The 16,696-nt window shown below is 31.8% G+C and overlaps 2 protein-coding genes across 2 annotated transcripts; one reads left to right on the top strand and one right to left on the bottom strand.

Moving 5' to 3' along the window:
* The first annotated feature begins 9,619 nt into the window (after window positions 1-9,619).
* On the top strand, window positions 9,620-13,314 carry FKD1 (FORKED 1). Its single transcript, XM_083059318.1, has 7 exons — window positions 9,620-10,065; window positions 10,169-10,294; window positions 11,441-11,873; window positions 12,142-12,390; window positions 12,481-12,530; window positions 12,614-12,671; window positions 12,767-13,314. The coding sequence occupies exons 1-7, from the start codon at window positions 9,733-9,735 to the stop codon at window positions 12,982-12,984; spliced, it is 1,467 nt and encodes a 488-aa protein (XP_082915444.1). The 5' UTR covers window positions 9,620-9,732; the 3' UTR covers window positions 12,985-13,314.
* Window positions 13,315-13,924: 610 nt separating this feature from the next.
* On the bottom strand, window positions 13,925-15,847 carry LOC109815863 (protein LIFEGUARD 2). Its single transcript, XM_020380678.3, has 4 exons — window positions 15,492-15,847; window positions 15,297-15,410; window positions 14,466-14,623; window positions 13,925-14,357 (listed from the first exon to the last, which is right to left on the bottom strand). The coding sequence occupies exons 1-4, from the start codon at window positions 15,760-15,762 to the stop codon at window positions 14,154-14,156; spliced, it is 747 nt and encodes a 248-aa protein (XP_020236267.1). The 5' UTR covers window positions 15,763-15,847; the 3' UTR covers window positions 13,925-14,153.
* Between the last annotated feature and the right edge of the window lie 849 nt (window positions 15,848-16,696).

Here is a 16,696-nt window from a genome sequence, read left to right as displayed (position 1 = left end):
GGCAGGATTGACCGAATCAGTATAAAATCAAGTTTGCAATTCTTCTTTCCCTACACTTTTAATTTCTTGTTATTAATTATAATTGTGTAGTTTGCATCATCATTCATTCTTTACATACAAATTTGTCTAAGGAATTATATTTGATAAAGAAGTAATTGGAAAAGTTTTTATAAGAGGAAATTTAAGAAAACTTAATTCACCCCCCCCCCCCTCTTAAGTTAATTGAGGCTAAGGGACTAACAAAATCAATAAATTTATTTTTAAATACATTGCAAGTTATTTTTTTTTTAATTTATATGATAAAATATAGTTTAGGGTTTAAGTTTTAGTCAATATTATTAAAATTTTAAATTTTAAATATATAATGTTACAAAGAGGGAAATAATAATCATTTTCTACTAGAGAGACAATTTATGTGCAATCAAGTATGTTGGTGTACACTTATGTATATACCATAACCCTATAAATCTATAATGAAAAAAGGAATAATCATATAAAAAATATATTTTAAATATTTCCTATGTCTAATTTGATATATATATTCTAAATCATCAACTCATATTTTAACAAATTAAAATAGTTATAATAACAAACTAAAAAATACTCATTGTACATAAGGTGATCTCGAGGGTACTGAATACATATACAATAACACAAAGAGAGAACAGATGAAATTATTTTTTATTAAAGGGACAACTCATGTACATCTATGTGCAAACTATGATAAAAAGGTTAACCTTATTAAAAAATATTTTAATTATTTCACTCAACATACTTTTAATAACCAACTCTTAATTTAAAAAATTAAAATAACTATAATAATACTCATTAAGATTATTGGTTTAACTATAACAAAATTTAGTAATTTAAAAAGATGACATAATTATTCAATACAATCAATTTAATACTAATACAATTATTTATTTATTTATATTAAATAATATATGTATATTAATTTTTATTATATTAGATAGATAAATAAGTTGATCTATCAGATTTAATAGATTTTTTTTTACAAAACTTAAGTCCAATCTTTTTAATTAAATAATTTTTTTAAAAAGTTTAAGTATGATATTTAATCTTATTAAAGAGGTTAGAATAGATCAGATTTTAAAGAGATCAAATCATAGGTTCCTAACTAAGACCTGAACAATTTCCATTTTTATGTAAAAATCATTCAATTATTATTATTTTTTTTGTTATAATTGTAAATTCACAATATTTTTAGTTGTTGAAAAATGTCTCAAATATTAGTCTGTAAATTTTTTAATTAAAATAAATGATGGATTAAAAAGTTCTACATTTATAATCTTAAAATATTATTGGTCTTTTATACTCTAAATTGCAAGCAACATGAGATCATATACAATCTATACCAACTTGCATATACACCATCCAAGCAACCCCTTCATAAGACTACTCTGCTCATGGCAATCTCATCCGTTGCCCACTACACCCTACGCAATCATCATTTTCTTAATGTCTCTAACCCATACTACTATCACAATTCTTTTTTGGACTTTTCTCATTCAGGTACAACCTTCCTTTATTTCATGCAAGAAATGGAACATAAAAATGCATGATGGATTCTCCTTTGCGATGAAAAGCTAATGGGAATAATGAGCCGATTAAGGGAGAAGAATTTTTTTTCCACAATTTAAAAGCTCTAGATTTGAAATATAACTTTTTTAATATAACGACTAAGTCATGAGCTACTTTAGAAAATTAATTGTTCCAGTAAAGAATTACTCTAGGAGATTAGCTAGAGGGAAACTAAAAACAACGTAGTGCTGATTTCAGCACATCTCATATATAATAAATATACAAGTAACAATGTTTATCCCGCCTGCGGGTGACAAATAAAGAATGCACATGAATTTGATTCCTTCTCTCTTTTGGCTTCTCTGTGCTGTGGTTTTCGGTCGGTCAACATTCCCTGCTGTTCATATTTGGAATTGTGTCAGGAGATATATGTCGGGTAAGATTAGGTTTGTCCCTCTATATTTTGTCGTCATTCATCCAAATTTTGGCTTAATACGTCAATCTCGGTCATGAATACATAAATAAATTAAGAGCAACATTAATTACTCACGCATATTTTTGCTATACATCACCTATCTTATCACAATATTAATTAAATGTCATTTTTTCCTAGTTGATGATGTTTCTTTTGACGCTTTAAATAGTCTGGTCATAAATAGTACACCTGCAAAGTGGAAACGAATGTAGGGAGAGTTTGTATAAATTTGCATGGAGAAGTTCTCTTTAATCTTTCATGAATGAATAAAGTTAAAAAAAAAAAGTGGGATTGGGTTGGGGTAGAAGAAACAAAAATGTCCATATACTTTTTTATTTTTTATTTTTACAACCAAGTAGGTGATAATAGGTCGCGCTTTGTCACTCCTCAGTGGTCCAAAAGGTTGGCAAAAATTGACTTGAAAAGTAAACTCATTAGATGAAAAAATAAAAAAAAAATAAAAAGGGTCCTTCTTTCCCTTGAAAATGGCAACAACAAAGCACATTTGAATCGCAATTGAGATGGAAAGGGAGCAATAATTAATGAGAAAATGAGGCAAAAGGAATAAAGGTTATGTCTTTTGTCAGAAATTATTATGAAGGACAGAACAAAACACTACCTCCAATCCAAACCCAAAAGTAAAGGCTGTGGTTTTCAGAAAATGATGAGATTATGTTCATACAAGTTCATAGTGATGGCTGAAAATTTTGAAAAAGCTAGGAGCATGAGCCATGAGGTGATGACGTCCCTAGGCACGCGCATTTTAGCATAGGTCCCCTTCTGAAATTCAGCTTTTGTGTGTGGAGATGAATGCTTCTGCCATAACCTTGTTTGCACTTCTAACATGTCGGCCTTAGACGTAGCCAACACCTATAACAAGATGAAACACCATCAATGCTAACCTTATTCACAAAGCCTATGCACTCTGACATTTTCCAGTTATAATGTCAGAGCCACACAATGGTCCTGCTCCTGCATTACATTAGGACAATTTTAACAATGTTTTTGGTCCAGTGAGTGAATTATGTTGCCAGACTAAGATAATATCAACAACATTATATGCACAAATATCAACCATGTTTTTTAATTGATATGAAGTTTGAATTTAATATTAAATATAAAATAAATTATATTGAAAAAAATATATTTAATTTATTTGTATTTGATTACTGTTTTTGATAAACAATAAATACTTTAAATCTATGATTAATATAACATCAGACCAACTAAAATTATGTTGTCTTTTACTTGATTTATGCATCATTCTAAATTTGACATTTATCTTTATTTTTCTAATAATTTAATATCTAATAATGAACTTTATTTCAACACTAATTCTACGTAGCACTCACATGCAGCAGCTAGAAATTGGTGTGAACATTTGAAATTAAATTAAATTTGAAGACTTTGGTAGCTATCTGCTTCTTTTGGATTTGAACTAATAAATGTATAGCTGTATTTGTTAGATTCTTCCAAAGTTTGCAAGTGTTGTCTGAGATAATTCGTTATATAACGACCTGGGTCACTTGAACATTCTCCGAGGAAACATCATGTTACAGCCTTTAAGTCATGTAAATTCTTTCAAGTGTCCTATCATTTCTAGTCGAGACTTTAAAGAAAAATGGGTAACGTCCACTGCCCCCATCCCCAGGAGACGGGAAGATGAAAGAGGGATAGAAAGAAAAATAAAATGTTGGATATAATTGATGTGGTGAAAAAGAAAGAGAGAGCTATGAAGAAAAACATGGTGGGAGGAGATAAAAAGAAAAAATTAGATGTATATAAAGAGCACAAAATGTTTTGAATTTAGCTAGTCAACTTGTTTAGCAGGATAAAAATTGATTAAGGGTGAGTTGAGTTAAATATTTGGCTTGTTAGATTGAGTTTTTTTTTTATAAAAAATTTGACATAACAATTTGCGGTTAAACTTTTATCATTATGAGTTAAATATATAAATGCTTTAATAGATTATTTGATTAATTTTTGTTGTTGCAATTCTTGTATTCTTCAATTTCAATGGACTAATTAATTTTTTAATTATATATTCTAATTTTAGAGAGGGGAATATCATTGCTGTAATTTTTATGACATTATTGTACTTGACTTTTAATTATATGGTCTTTTTATTTTTTTCTTCTCTTTTTATAAGATTTTCTTCTTATTGTCACTTACATTAAATTATATCTTCTAAAATATTTTTATTTAATTAACATTTTTTTAGATAAAAGATAATAAATATTTTAAATTAATTGGATAAAAATCCTCTCTTTTATTAAGATTGGATAAAATAAATGAACGCATATATCTCTCTTCCAAATATTAATTAATTAGGTGAAAAATGATTAAATAAAAAAAGTGTTAATTTTGAAAAAGTAATTTAAATTATTGACAAGTTCAATGCTTTAATTAAATTAATTATTTTTCTTAATAAGTGTAATTTAGTTGAAAATATTTTAAATTAAAGATGAGGTACTATAAATAAGATATAAAGGTTTTATGGATGTTTTCTAACTTTTACACCCTAAACTCACTTCAACAAATATTTTTTTGCAAGTACACTATAGGAGCTCATGCAAACCAATAGAGATTTTGTTTGAGTATTTCCTTTGTCTACAATTTCATTAATCTATTCATCATGGGTGGCCACAGAAGAACAAACTCCATTGTCATAACTTGACTCCAATCCAAAGCACCTTCCTCCTCTAATGGACGAAGAACTACTACCTAAACTCACCTAAGCAAAACAACCTTATTAGAAAAGCAAGAACTCCTCAAGTTTATCTATATGGAAGTCTTGCTTAGTGGTACACATAACTAAAAATTTCAATGCTTAGAACAACAACATGAAGAGTTAAACATTATATTTGTAACACCCTAACTTTTAGAAAATAAAATAAGAAATTAATTGATTAAACTGTTTTCTTTTTTAATCAAAAGTTAAATTATTTGAACTCTAATTGAATAATAGTTAAAAATAAACTAAAAAGGTTTTTTAATAATAAAATGTTTTAAGTTATTGGGTTTGGTCTTTGTGACCCAATTAATAGTCCATAGTTAATCAAGATAAAACTATTAGGTGATCTAATATTCTTGTTTTTATTTTGACCTCTCAAGAAACACTCTGTTGTAGAACAAAGTACAAGGGAGGTGGTACAACAACAAATTGAAAAAGCATTTTTATTTATAGAGGTTAGGCTCATAGAAGCTTAACTTCATTGGATTCCTCTAAGTCAGTGATCATGATGAGCCATTTTTTACCTCCCAAATGAAACGTCAAGGTGAAGTGAAACACCTCACATTATGCACAAATCTCTTGGTGCAAGATTTTATTGTTTCTCTTGAGCCTTGAGGGGCAAGTATACCAAAATAGGTATTTGATAATCAAATGTCAGATACCTATGTTGCATGGGCACAACAGGAGACTCGTGTCTCGAGTCTGACATTTTTTTTTGAGTGAACATGTCATGGATGCATCTTGAATGCTTTGGCGGATTGTGTCCACACAAATTGGACATGTTTCCATCGCAAACACCTACAAAACTATATATTTTCATTGCGAACACTTGCAAATGAATACATTTCCATCTCGATGCACTATCTAATACACGAATTTGATATTTTTGTTTTAGAAAAAAATAAATCTCGATAAAATTAGAAACAAAGAAAGGAGAATTTGAAATCTTTTTTTTTTTAAATAAATCTTGATAAAAATAAAAAAGAGAGAATTGAGATTTTTTGTTAAAAAAAAGAATAAATTTCGATAAAAATTGAAACAAAGAATATGGAGAAATTAATTTTTTTAAGAAAAAGAAAAAAATCTTGATAAAAATATAAACAAGATAGAGAATCGTTCTTGTCTCTCCTTACTTAACCTTCACATAATAGAAAAGAAAAAAATCTTAATAAAAATATAAACAGGAAATGAAAGATTCGAAATTTAAAAAAAATTATTGTAAATTATGTCTCTTAATAATTTATTTTTGAGACTTAATAAATTATTGTCATATTAATATATAATTTTTTTTATCATGTTATTTATATTTTATATATATATATATATATATATATATATATATATATATATATATATATATATATATCTTCCACGTGTCTTATTTTTTTAGTTTTTTCGTATCCTCGTATATGTTTATGTCGTATTTTGTGTCGTGTCCGAATCCAAATCCTTAAAAAAGAATGTCAAATAGAGGTTAAAATGTGTACCTGAACTCGCAAGGAGCTAGACTCTTCAACATATATTTAGTCTCAATAAGGGTTGCACCCTTCATCACGTATCTAACCTTCCATAAGGATGAGCATGTATTTGACATCGCCAATGGCTGGACCCTTCAACATACAGGATGCCATATGTGTGCATATCTAATAAATATATAATCTGAATTAGGGATGACAAAAATATCCGGCACCCGTGGGTATTTATGGGTAAAATTTGCTACGGATAATAAATGGATAGGTTAATTAGGTACTCGCAGATAACAAGGACAGATAATTTTTTACCCGTTTATAAACAGGGCGGGGACATGTATGATGATATTCATACTTGTGGGTAGCCGTTTAATAATATTTTTAAATATCCTAATTATCCTTGTACCACGTAACCTTAAAATTATGCTTTCATCTTATTTTCTTACAAAAGTGAGGTTGATGAAGTTACCAACATGTGTTAAACATGTTATAGAATTATGTTAAATGTAGTTTGATTAATTTTCTAGCTTTGATTTGACTAATAAGATTTATGTATTTTAAATTATTTACTTTCGTTTGAAATTATGAAATTGAATTATTGTAACTTTGTGATGAAACTTTAACTTACTTGTGAGATTGATGTATTTTAAGTTATTGATTATCTTGCATTTTTATTATTATTTCAAAAAATTAACATTAAATACAATTTCAAAATTAACACTGAATTTTTATTTTTAATATTTCAATGACATTAAATATAAACTTAAAATTATTTATAATTTTTTTAAAATTTTTTAAAAAATTTATAAATATTCATGGATATCCATGAATATCCGTAGGTATTTAAGAAATTCATGAATACCTGCGCGAATATAGGATGAATATGAGACTAATTTTCATCTAACGAGGTGAGTGCGAGTTTACTACTACCTGTCCTCCTGAGCCCCATTGTCATCCCTAACCTGAACTAATGAGGTGAATTACCTATACAAGCATTCAAATTCAAACCCTTAAGAACTTGAGAAACCTAAGTCACCCTAGTTGCTTAAAGTTCAGGTAGGGATTACTTAGTTTGTTAAACACAACTAAATCATCACCAAGGTTTGATTACCTGTTAAAGTTTATATAAATAAGATATGAGTCTAAATGTAGTTATAGTTCATTTACTCATTTACTACTAACATTTATTGTTCTCTACCAAACTCTTACTTGAGTATTGATGTGTAACTTTATATAGGTACCTCAAAGCTCTTTAGAAGACATGTTACCCACAGATGAGGTAGATGAACTTGTATAAATCCCTAATACAATTTTTTTTATCCTAAACTTTTAATTTCAATTATTTTATTATCAAACGAATCGTTCAAAATCCTCTTAATATCTATATCTTAGAAAACTTTACATCCTCGTAAATTTGACTGGGCATTTAGATAGTAATTATATTAAACGATACCAAATCTAAAAGTTAACCAATCTCTTCACGGATGAACGATCTTAAAGGCATTAGATTGAAATCAACCCGTTTGCTTAATGTTACATCCTGTAGTACAATAATGGCATCCTCCAAACGTGGCCCAAGTCATTCGACTGTCTCGCATTATCTTTTTGTCTCTTGCCATAATTATGTCCACTCTCGACCAAGATTTCTTCATCAATCCTTTGGGATGCGAGCATCATTCCCCTACATCCTTTTCTCTTCATCTATGACTTCATGCTATCAAACCCTCAAATATTGTCACGTGAATCAATCACTAATAGGTAATAGCTCCATGAACAATCATTAGAAAGAATATATGGACGATGCTTAGTTATACGATGGGATCATATTTAAATTAATCAAATGATAACAAGATGTGTTGAGAGGAGAATCCCATGTTAATTTCCTATTCGTGCGAACCTATTGACACTGATTTAGTACATATATAATGTCTATATGTGGTAAAGAGACAAATCTAAGTGGTGCCAGAATATGCATAATGCATAAGTGTCCATTTGTTTTATTTTAAGAGTTAGATCCAATGTATTAAAATTAATTTGGGGAGAATTAAATTGCTAATTATATAGTAAGTTTAAGTTAAGTTAAAACTCACGGTTTAAAATAGTATCAAAACTTTCCTAAATTTATTAAAAGGATCACTCTCCATTTTTTTAATATATATATGTTGGACATAAAAATATATATTAAAAAAACTCAAATCTCGTTTATTTTAAATCATTTATCACACATTAAGTCTAATAGCATTGATATAAAAAACTGATTTGGAATAAATTTAAATTCAACATCTCACTTATAGATACATCACACTTGCTAACATATGATCACTTATTTTTTAATTGAATTGTGTTAGCAAATTATAACCAACATTATTTTGAATTACAATTATAATATAACTTACTAACATAGTCCAACAAAGGAGTTAAAATATAAAACAAAAAAGTGCCTTAAATAGTTAAAATTCAAAATATGGATTAGAAGAACACTTTAATCAATTAAAAAACATATTAATTGATTATTGATATGATTTTACTATGAAAAATCAGGATTGACAGCAATAATTGATTATTACAAAGGGCATAATTGATTATTCTCAACAAGGACTCAATAATAATCAATTAAAACGTTCATGATTAAAATCTAAATTTAGAAATAATCAAAATAATTGATTATCATTAGTGGATAATTAATTATCACGAATAGTAACTATAAATAATTGTTTTGCTATTGACATGTCTGGCTCTCGCAAATAAATTTTCAAAATCTTTAGAAAACACTATTAGATTAAAATTCAACATTATAATAGTTCATTACTTTTCAAGAATGTTACTCAAATTGGATAATGAATCATTTATAGGAGCAAGAAGAGTCATCAAAAAGTGTAAATTAGTTTGTTTTTCATTGGAAGATTTATCTATCATGAATACTCACTTGATAATGTTCTTTTTTTTATATTTCATTTTTTTAGGGGTTATCTCAAGGGTGATTAATAGCTTCTCTAAAAGGGATATCAAGAACTTGAGGAGTCAAGTGTCTTAATTAAAATTTGGTTTTCATGTAATAAAATCTGTGTAAACTAAATTTTGTGATAAGCGGATGTAAATCTAGAAGATCAAACTAATATAAACTTGTGAGAGAATCTTTATTAAACCCTCATCTAATAATTGATGATAAAGATAAAGTTGATTTTTAATTAATTGGTGTATATTAAAAAAAAAGTGTGTTCTTACCACAATAAAATATTAATAAAACTTGCATGATAAAATTATTAAAATTAAACTCTCCTTTTATTTATTATATATAAAATTGATGACGATTTGTAATTGATGGTTCACGACAAAAAGTAGATGACATGTGAGTTTTGACCATTCCTTAACTGGCTTTTAACATTTGGTGACATAGGATTGCGAGCTACATTAGCATTGAAGCATTCAAACAACAAACTCTTACTATACATATAACACCTTCACGCTGCCACCACTCTCCAAACTTTTCTAGTTCTAGACAACCCCAACACATGGAACCAAAGTGCACCACCATAAACTGTCGCCGCCCGGACTTTGTTCCGACCCCTCTGCCGGAGAGCCCTCGAGTGCCCATGGAGTTTCTCTCACGCTCATGGAGTGCCTCAGCTCTTGAGGTCTCCAAAGCACTCGCACCTCTCTCTTCTTCCATGACCAATTCCAACAACAACACTTCCATTCCCGAAGAAACCACTTCCAACAACAACAACAACAATATCTCTTTCTCTGATGACTTCTCAGCAATGTCTAAAAACCACTTCCCTTTCGCCTCCTCTGCCACCTCTCAGCTTGTCCTGGAACGCATTATGTCACAGTCTGCAAGAGAGGTGTTTAAGCTTACAACTGCTAGTTATTATATTCTACATGGACATTGTCTTTAATCTTCATGTTAATGATGTGTGCTTAATTTTGTTATTAACTATGTCACAGGAAGTGTCTCCGTTAACTTCAGGTAGGTTGTCTCACAGCAGCGAGCCTTTGAATGGTGGTGGTTCCTTAACCGGAACAGATAGCCCCCCAATTTCACCTTCAGATGAATTTGACGACCTTGTTAAGGTATCCTTTCACATTCTCTTTTCCTTTTCAAGTGGGGTGGGTCCCAAAGGAGCGAGTTAAGAAAAAAAAATGGTTTTTGTTAATTCTTATTTTAATGTGGAAATTGGAAAAACTACATTTCTTTTGTCTTCTCTGATTAATCTTACAAGACAAGACATGGAAGAAGATTCTCTTCTTAAAAGACAGAAAATAATTAACAATGTAAAAGATTTTGCAAAAACAGAATGGTGGGGCCCATCTGTGTCCCTATAGGGTGGTTGATTCAGTGCCGCGTATAGCTTATGCTAGCTTCTATGGTGTGGATGCATGAAAGAATGGTCTCTGTTGATAAAAATAATTCGTTGGAACTTGGTGCTTTCTGCTTGAGGTGAGACCATGAGAGTTTAGTAACTAGGATCAACTTTTTTCTTCCCCATTCTGCAAAGAAAAAAGAGTGTGGAAAGAAAGGGAAAAATGGGAACTAGAGCTTTGAATATGAATTGATGAGGGTCATGTATGTATGTCTCAATGACAATGACATTTACATTTTGAAACCAGCAAAGTGCTGAAATGTGTAATGACGTTAATGCTGATCAAAGGAGAGTGTGTCGTGTGTTAAATGTTAATGGTGTTATGTATTCAAGTCAACTTTCCCGATTTGTGGATTTTGTTTGCTTCACAACAGGTCAAACACAGTGCCCCTTCTCTCTGAATTCACGCAAACAACTTAAAATGGGAAAAATGTGGTTGATTTGGCCTTTGGAAAGAACAAAGAAAAAATGAGTCTTGGAGTTGTTAGTTTAAGATGGATATAGGGTGTATTGTCGTACCTTTGATTTTGTTTGTTTTGTTTTCCTTCACTGCTGAAACTAATCAATGAAAACCAGCATATGTTGTGAGGAAAAGACATGCGCCAGTGACTGGAGTGACAGCGGTTAATGTTGTCAGCAGTTGAATGATATGTTTTTTTGAAATGAAAGAGGAAACAGCTCCATAATTTTAAATCAATACAAGTACACAACATGACAGACTAGCATGTTGTTTTCTTGTTCTAAAATAGGAAAATCAAAACAAGTTGAATATGAAATTACTCAAGAGTTTGTTTGTTTTCACCATGTAAAACACAAAGTGTAACACTTATGGTTAACCTTATCAATGTGCATGCAGTTTTTTGGGGCAAACCATTCCATTCACCATTTATTCAATGGAGGACGAGCCAGTGCAACTATTGGCAACGGCACTGCTTGCTCAGGGCCTAAAACAGTTGGAAGATGGTTGAAGGAAAGAAGAGAAAAGAAGAAAGAAGAAAACAGAACTCATAATGCTCAGCTGCATGCTACTATTTCAGTTGCTGCAGTGGCTGCTGCTGTTGCAGCCATTGCGGCTGCAACAGCAGGCTCAACTGCACCCAACAAGGATGAGAAGATGGCAAAGACTGACATGGCTGTTGCTTCTGCAGCCACATTAGTTGCTGCACAGTGTGTAGAGGCTGCTGAAGCAATGGGGGCTGAGCGTGACCACCTTGCTTCTGTGGTCAGCTCTGCTGTAAATGTCCGTTCTCACGATGATATCACGACTCTTACTGCTGCAGCTGCCACTGGTAGAGTTTTTGCACTCATTAAGGGTCCATTTCCTTGATATATTTGGAAGATCTTTGCAAAATGTTGACTTGTGTGACTTAACCATACAGAATGACTAATTAAGCTGTTTCAACTGTCAAGTATCAACTAGAGTCAACATTTCATTGTTAATTAGTCCCCTGGTGCTACAAGGATACAATGTCTCATGTTTATGCATTGCATGAGTAGTGAGAGATACTAGTAATTTTGTTTTGTTTTTTCTGTCCTTATATTGTCATTCATGTGCAGCTCTACGAGGAGCAGCAACCTTGAAAGCAAGAGCTTTGAAGGAGGTGTGGAATATTGCCACAGTGACACCACTAGAGAGAGGCATAGGGGGGATTGGACTGTGTGGTAAAAGTATCAACAGTAATACTAATACCAGCAATACCAGTACCAGTGATAGTGGGGAAGTTTTCAATGGAGAAAATTTTCTGGGTGCCTGCAGTCAAGAGCTACTTGCTAAAGGCAGTGAATTACTCAAGCGCACCCGTAAAGGTATTACCAATTTCAAATGCTGCTATTAGTACTAAATCAGTTTCTCTTATTTGCATAAATGAGTAAACTTCATTTTGGTGGAAAATGTAGGTGACCTTCACTGGAAAATAGTGTCTGTTTATATACATCGAACAGGCCAGGTAATTTTTCATTTAAGAATTTGCAGCAGATGTATTTGGCCTAATGTTCATTCATTCAATCACAAGACTTGCAAACATTTCAGGTAATGCTGAAAATGAAGAGCAGACATGTTGCAGGAACCATTACCAAAAAGAAAAAGAGTAAGCACTAAGAAGCTATTTAATTACAACTTTGTTTTGTTGGCACTGAAGCATACATAAACAATAACTCACAACTTGTGCTCTAAATTTTGCAGATGTTGTGCTAGATATATGCACGGATTTACCAGCATGGCCAGGAAGACATCTGTTTGATGATGGTGAAAAGCGACGGTACTTTGGACTGAAGACAGATGCAAGGGGGATTGTGGAGTTTGAATGTCGAAATCAAAGAGAATATGATATATGGACACAAGGGGTTTCGAGGCTTCTCTCCATTGTTGCACAAAGACAAAACAACAGATATGGGAATTGAATTTGTCATCTTATTTCTACCAACAATTGCTGACTACTGAACTCAATTCAAATTATATGTATCCAGATGTATTTTCCATTTGTTTGCCTCAAACAATCATCATTGGCAAGGACTCAAATGGACTTGGTGACTTCCGCAAGAAATTACTACCATTTGCTGTCTAAATTTGTATAATCGTAGGAGTGTCTTTTTCTCCCTTGACAATGCACGTGTCAACACTCACCTAGAGTGAAGAATCGTTCAAATGTTGCCATACATTGTCATGGATAGCTAATAGCTTATAAATATAAAACGATTGATGTGCTTACGTTCAACAACTTAAGCTTTCGAGACTGGGTATTTGAGTTTTTATTGTTAAGAGCTAGATCTCCTGCTCTCCTTATTATTCTAAATAAAAAAATAAGCAAAGTAGGTGAAATTCAGCTTTTGTATAATTAGTTCGGTAATAATGAGATGTATGCGAACTTTGGGGGGAATATTCAAAGATGCAATACAATTAACAGTGTATAGCCAACATTTGAAGAAAGAAAGTTGCAAATATTTTCCACGCTGTTACTGTAATATCAATTGCCTCTGAAACAGTACTTGCTGGCACTTTTAGGTGGTTTGTCAACATCAAATACAGTTTCACACTATATAGATCATCAAATAGAATCTAACACGAAACAGATTAGTCGGGCAGTAAAACTATTTAAAAAAATAATAGTAATTCGCGTGAAGGAAGATCCTTTTCCCTTCTAGGACTTGCTAAGAATCAAGTGGTAATGACATTGCCAAGAAGCAACAACTTAATACCAAAAGGAGGTACAAAAATAAAGGTATCCGAAGACTGAAATCAAGGCACCCTCTCCTGTGAACAGTCCTATATTACACTAACGCCCACTTGTTGAATTTAGACATGCATTATAATACAGAAACAACAATATTACAAGGCAAAGTATTTGTACAAAAAACCCAACTATTGTAATAATGTTAGTTATCAATAGGGTAAATGTGTATTTACAATTCAGTGCAAAATTCCATTTTTTAGGCAACAGCCTACCAACAGCGACAATTACATGGAATTATGGAGATAACTTCATAAGAACTATCTTTTCACATAAAATTCTAGTTCGTTAAAGCAAACATATGTACCAAGGCAAGGAGTATATGCTACTACAACCATCTTCTTAATCAGCAGCTCTAAAAACAGTAAGCAGAGAAAGGAAGAGGTTGATGACATCTAGATACAAGGACACCGAAGCCCATATGTACTCATCGTAGGAGAATCTCTTGATAAGGTTGTCTGTATCATATATGATGTAGCCACAAAATATAATTGATGCCAGGCACCCATAGATCATCAGTGACAACTTACCCAATGGAAACAGAATCTGCAAGGAAATGAACAACACATTATAGTAGGATCCCATTACCATAACAGGGGTTAAAAGCCCAATAGTACAAGCATATCAAGCAGAAAGGTTTTATGACCCAAATACCTGTATCAAGGCAAAGACCAGAAGAACTAGCAAAGCTCCAAACAAGAAGGGGCCCAAAAAGTTGAAATCATGGCCTCTCCTTGCGGCCCAAAAGGTGTAGATAGTCAGGCTGAACACCACCACAGTAGTCAATATGACAGATTCCAGAATAATTTTCCCTGTATCAAGTTTTCAGCCTCATTAGCAATTCTCACTGAGAAATGAAACCTATTCACCAGCCAACACAAGAGAAAAATGCTAAGTGCGACAGCCAGAATAAATTCTCATCTCCTTTAATTTTCACTCAAAAAGCATGAGGCCTTTTGCGTGATCAGTGAGGCAATATTGTTAAGGCAGCTTGTCATTTTATATTTCAAAACATATCCATCTCCCCTGTATGATTGAAATGCTTGCTCTTTGATGGGGTAGTATTCGATTTCTTCAAAATGAATGCTACTAAACTTCCAACCAAATGGTCAAGCAAAGTATATACCAAACAGTCCTTTTATATATATATATATATATAGATCACATTAACCTTTCACTAGAGACTACTCTTTTTCCGAGTATTCAAAATTAAATATCCAGATTCAAACTTAACATCACTAATTAAGCCAGAACCAACCCGTACCAGAAAGTCCCTTATGTCCAATTAAACATTGTAGGTTGACACACTGTACAAACATCTTAAAAACTAACCCTCACATAATAAAAATAACAACTTTTTCCTATCCCATTTTAGCATTCACAAAAACATTCCCCACATGGAATAGTTGTGAACGAATTGACCCCACAAATGAGAAAAACAAACAATGATCATGAAGAGAAGTCAAAAGAAGAAGCGAGAATTACCGCTAGTAAAGGCGCAAGTCAATCCAACGGCAAACGCCAAAGTAACGGTAAAAATGAGGAGAAGGAAGTAATTAAGAGGGTGTTTCTGGTGGTAATAGTAAAGAGGGCACAACGCTGCAATACCATATCACAATTAGAAACGAAAAAAAAAACATTTAAAGAGGAAACAGAAAAAGTAAGAGGGAACGTGCTTACTTATAAAGGGAATGAAAATGAGGAGAATGTAAAGAGCAAGGCCTGGGGTGGAGGAGACAAAGAAGTGAGCGATGGGGCGAACAAAGACGACGACGGCGGCGACGGCGATGGTAAGGAGCAACTGAAGTGTTAAGATGATGTATACCTTGCGTATGAAGGACCACCGGAGTTGAGGGCTTTCGAGCATGGTGGGGTAGAGGGGCCTGGCACCGCCACCGGCGCCACCGCTTTCAACGTCTCTTTTCGTGAACATGGACGTGTTCATCGACATGTTTTGTTTTTCTTCTTACGGTTTGATGTGCCTGTTTTGAGTTTATATAGTAAGAAGAGATTCTTAGCCTTCAAGCAAGGAAAGGATAACATCACATATGTGCATTCTAGGCCTTTCTCGCACTCCACTCTACCACCTTCGCCAACTGCTACTACCTTTTATTCAGGGATATCCAAAAAATTCAAATTGATCCGAACCGATCCATAAACGATCTGATCTATATTGAAAATTTTGATCTATTTTGAAAAAAAATCTGAACTAAACCACTTTATAAAACTTCAGTTTCGGTTTTATTTGGTTTTTTAAAAAAACCGATCCATATATGAGTAAAAGGTGGATAATTGCACCGCACCGAACCGATCTAATTTCAAAAAAACCGATCCATATTTTAAAAAAACCAAACCGATCCACTTTATAAAAAATGAATCGATTAACCGATCCACTTTTATAAAACGGTTCGGTTCGGTTTGGATCAATTTTTGAAAAAATCGATCCATGAACACCCCTACTTTTCTTATTCTCTCTCTTACTATTTTACTCCTAACTTAACAACATTCTAAATTATTCTCTCACTATTTTACTCCAAAATTAACAACTTTCTAAATTATTCTCTCTCTCTATTGTACTCCAAAATTAACAACATTCTAAATTTATTTCTCAAATTTTAAAGGTTGCTTGATTTAAGAAAATATTTTTATTTATTTTTATTTTCAAATTTACAAATTTTAAAATCATATTTATCTTTCATGATAGTATTGTCGCCAAAACTATCATAGTTATAATAAAAATGATGATAGAAATAATAATAGTAACTATAATAATGATGATAATAATAGCAGTTGAATGTCATCACACCATTACAATTATTATTATTTTTGTCTTCATCATCATTATTATCCCACTATCACTATTTTTGCTCTATATAACTATTTGT

Source organism: Cajanus cajan, chromosome 6, assembly GCF_000230855.2.
Source record: "Cajanus cajan strain Asha chromosome 6, NIPB_CcT2T_4, whole genome shotgun sequence".
NCBI classification, from domain to species: domain Eukaryota; kingdom Viridiplantae; phylum Streptophyta; class Magnoliopsida; order Fabales; family Fabaceae; genus Cajanus; species Cajanus cajan.
Note: the sequence above shows the minus strand (reverse complement) of the source record. Positions and strands in the feature narration are given on the sequence as shown.

Excerpts from the sequence above, each read along its gene's own strand:
- LOC109815863 (XM_020380678.3), bottom strand. The coding sequence starts at position 15,762 with ATGTCGATGAACACGTCCATGTTCACGAAAAGAGACGTTGAAAGCGGT. Across the intron at positions 15,411-15,491 it reads CATTTTCATTCCCTTTATAA|CGTTGTGCCCTCTTTACTAT; the intron begins GTAAGCACGTTC and ends ATGGTATTGCAG. Across the intron at positions 14,624-15,296 it reads GACTTGCGCCTTTACTAGCG|GGAAAATTATTCTGGAATCT; the intron begins GTAATTCTCGCT and ends AACTTGATACAG.
- FKD1 (XM_083059318.1), top strand. The coding sequence starts at position 9,733 with ATGGAACCAAAGTGCACCACCATAAACTGTCGCCGCCCGGACTTTGTT. Across the intron at positions 10,295-11,440 it reads AATTTGACGACCTTGTTAAG|TTTTTTGGGGCAAACCATTC; the intron begins GTATCCTTTCAC and ends ATGTGCATGCAG. Across the intron at positions 11,874-12,141 it reads TACTGCTGCAGCTGCCACTG|CTCTACGAGGAGCAGCAACC; the intron begins GTAGAGTTTTTG and ends ATTCATGTGCAG.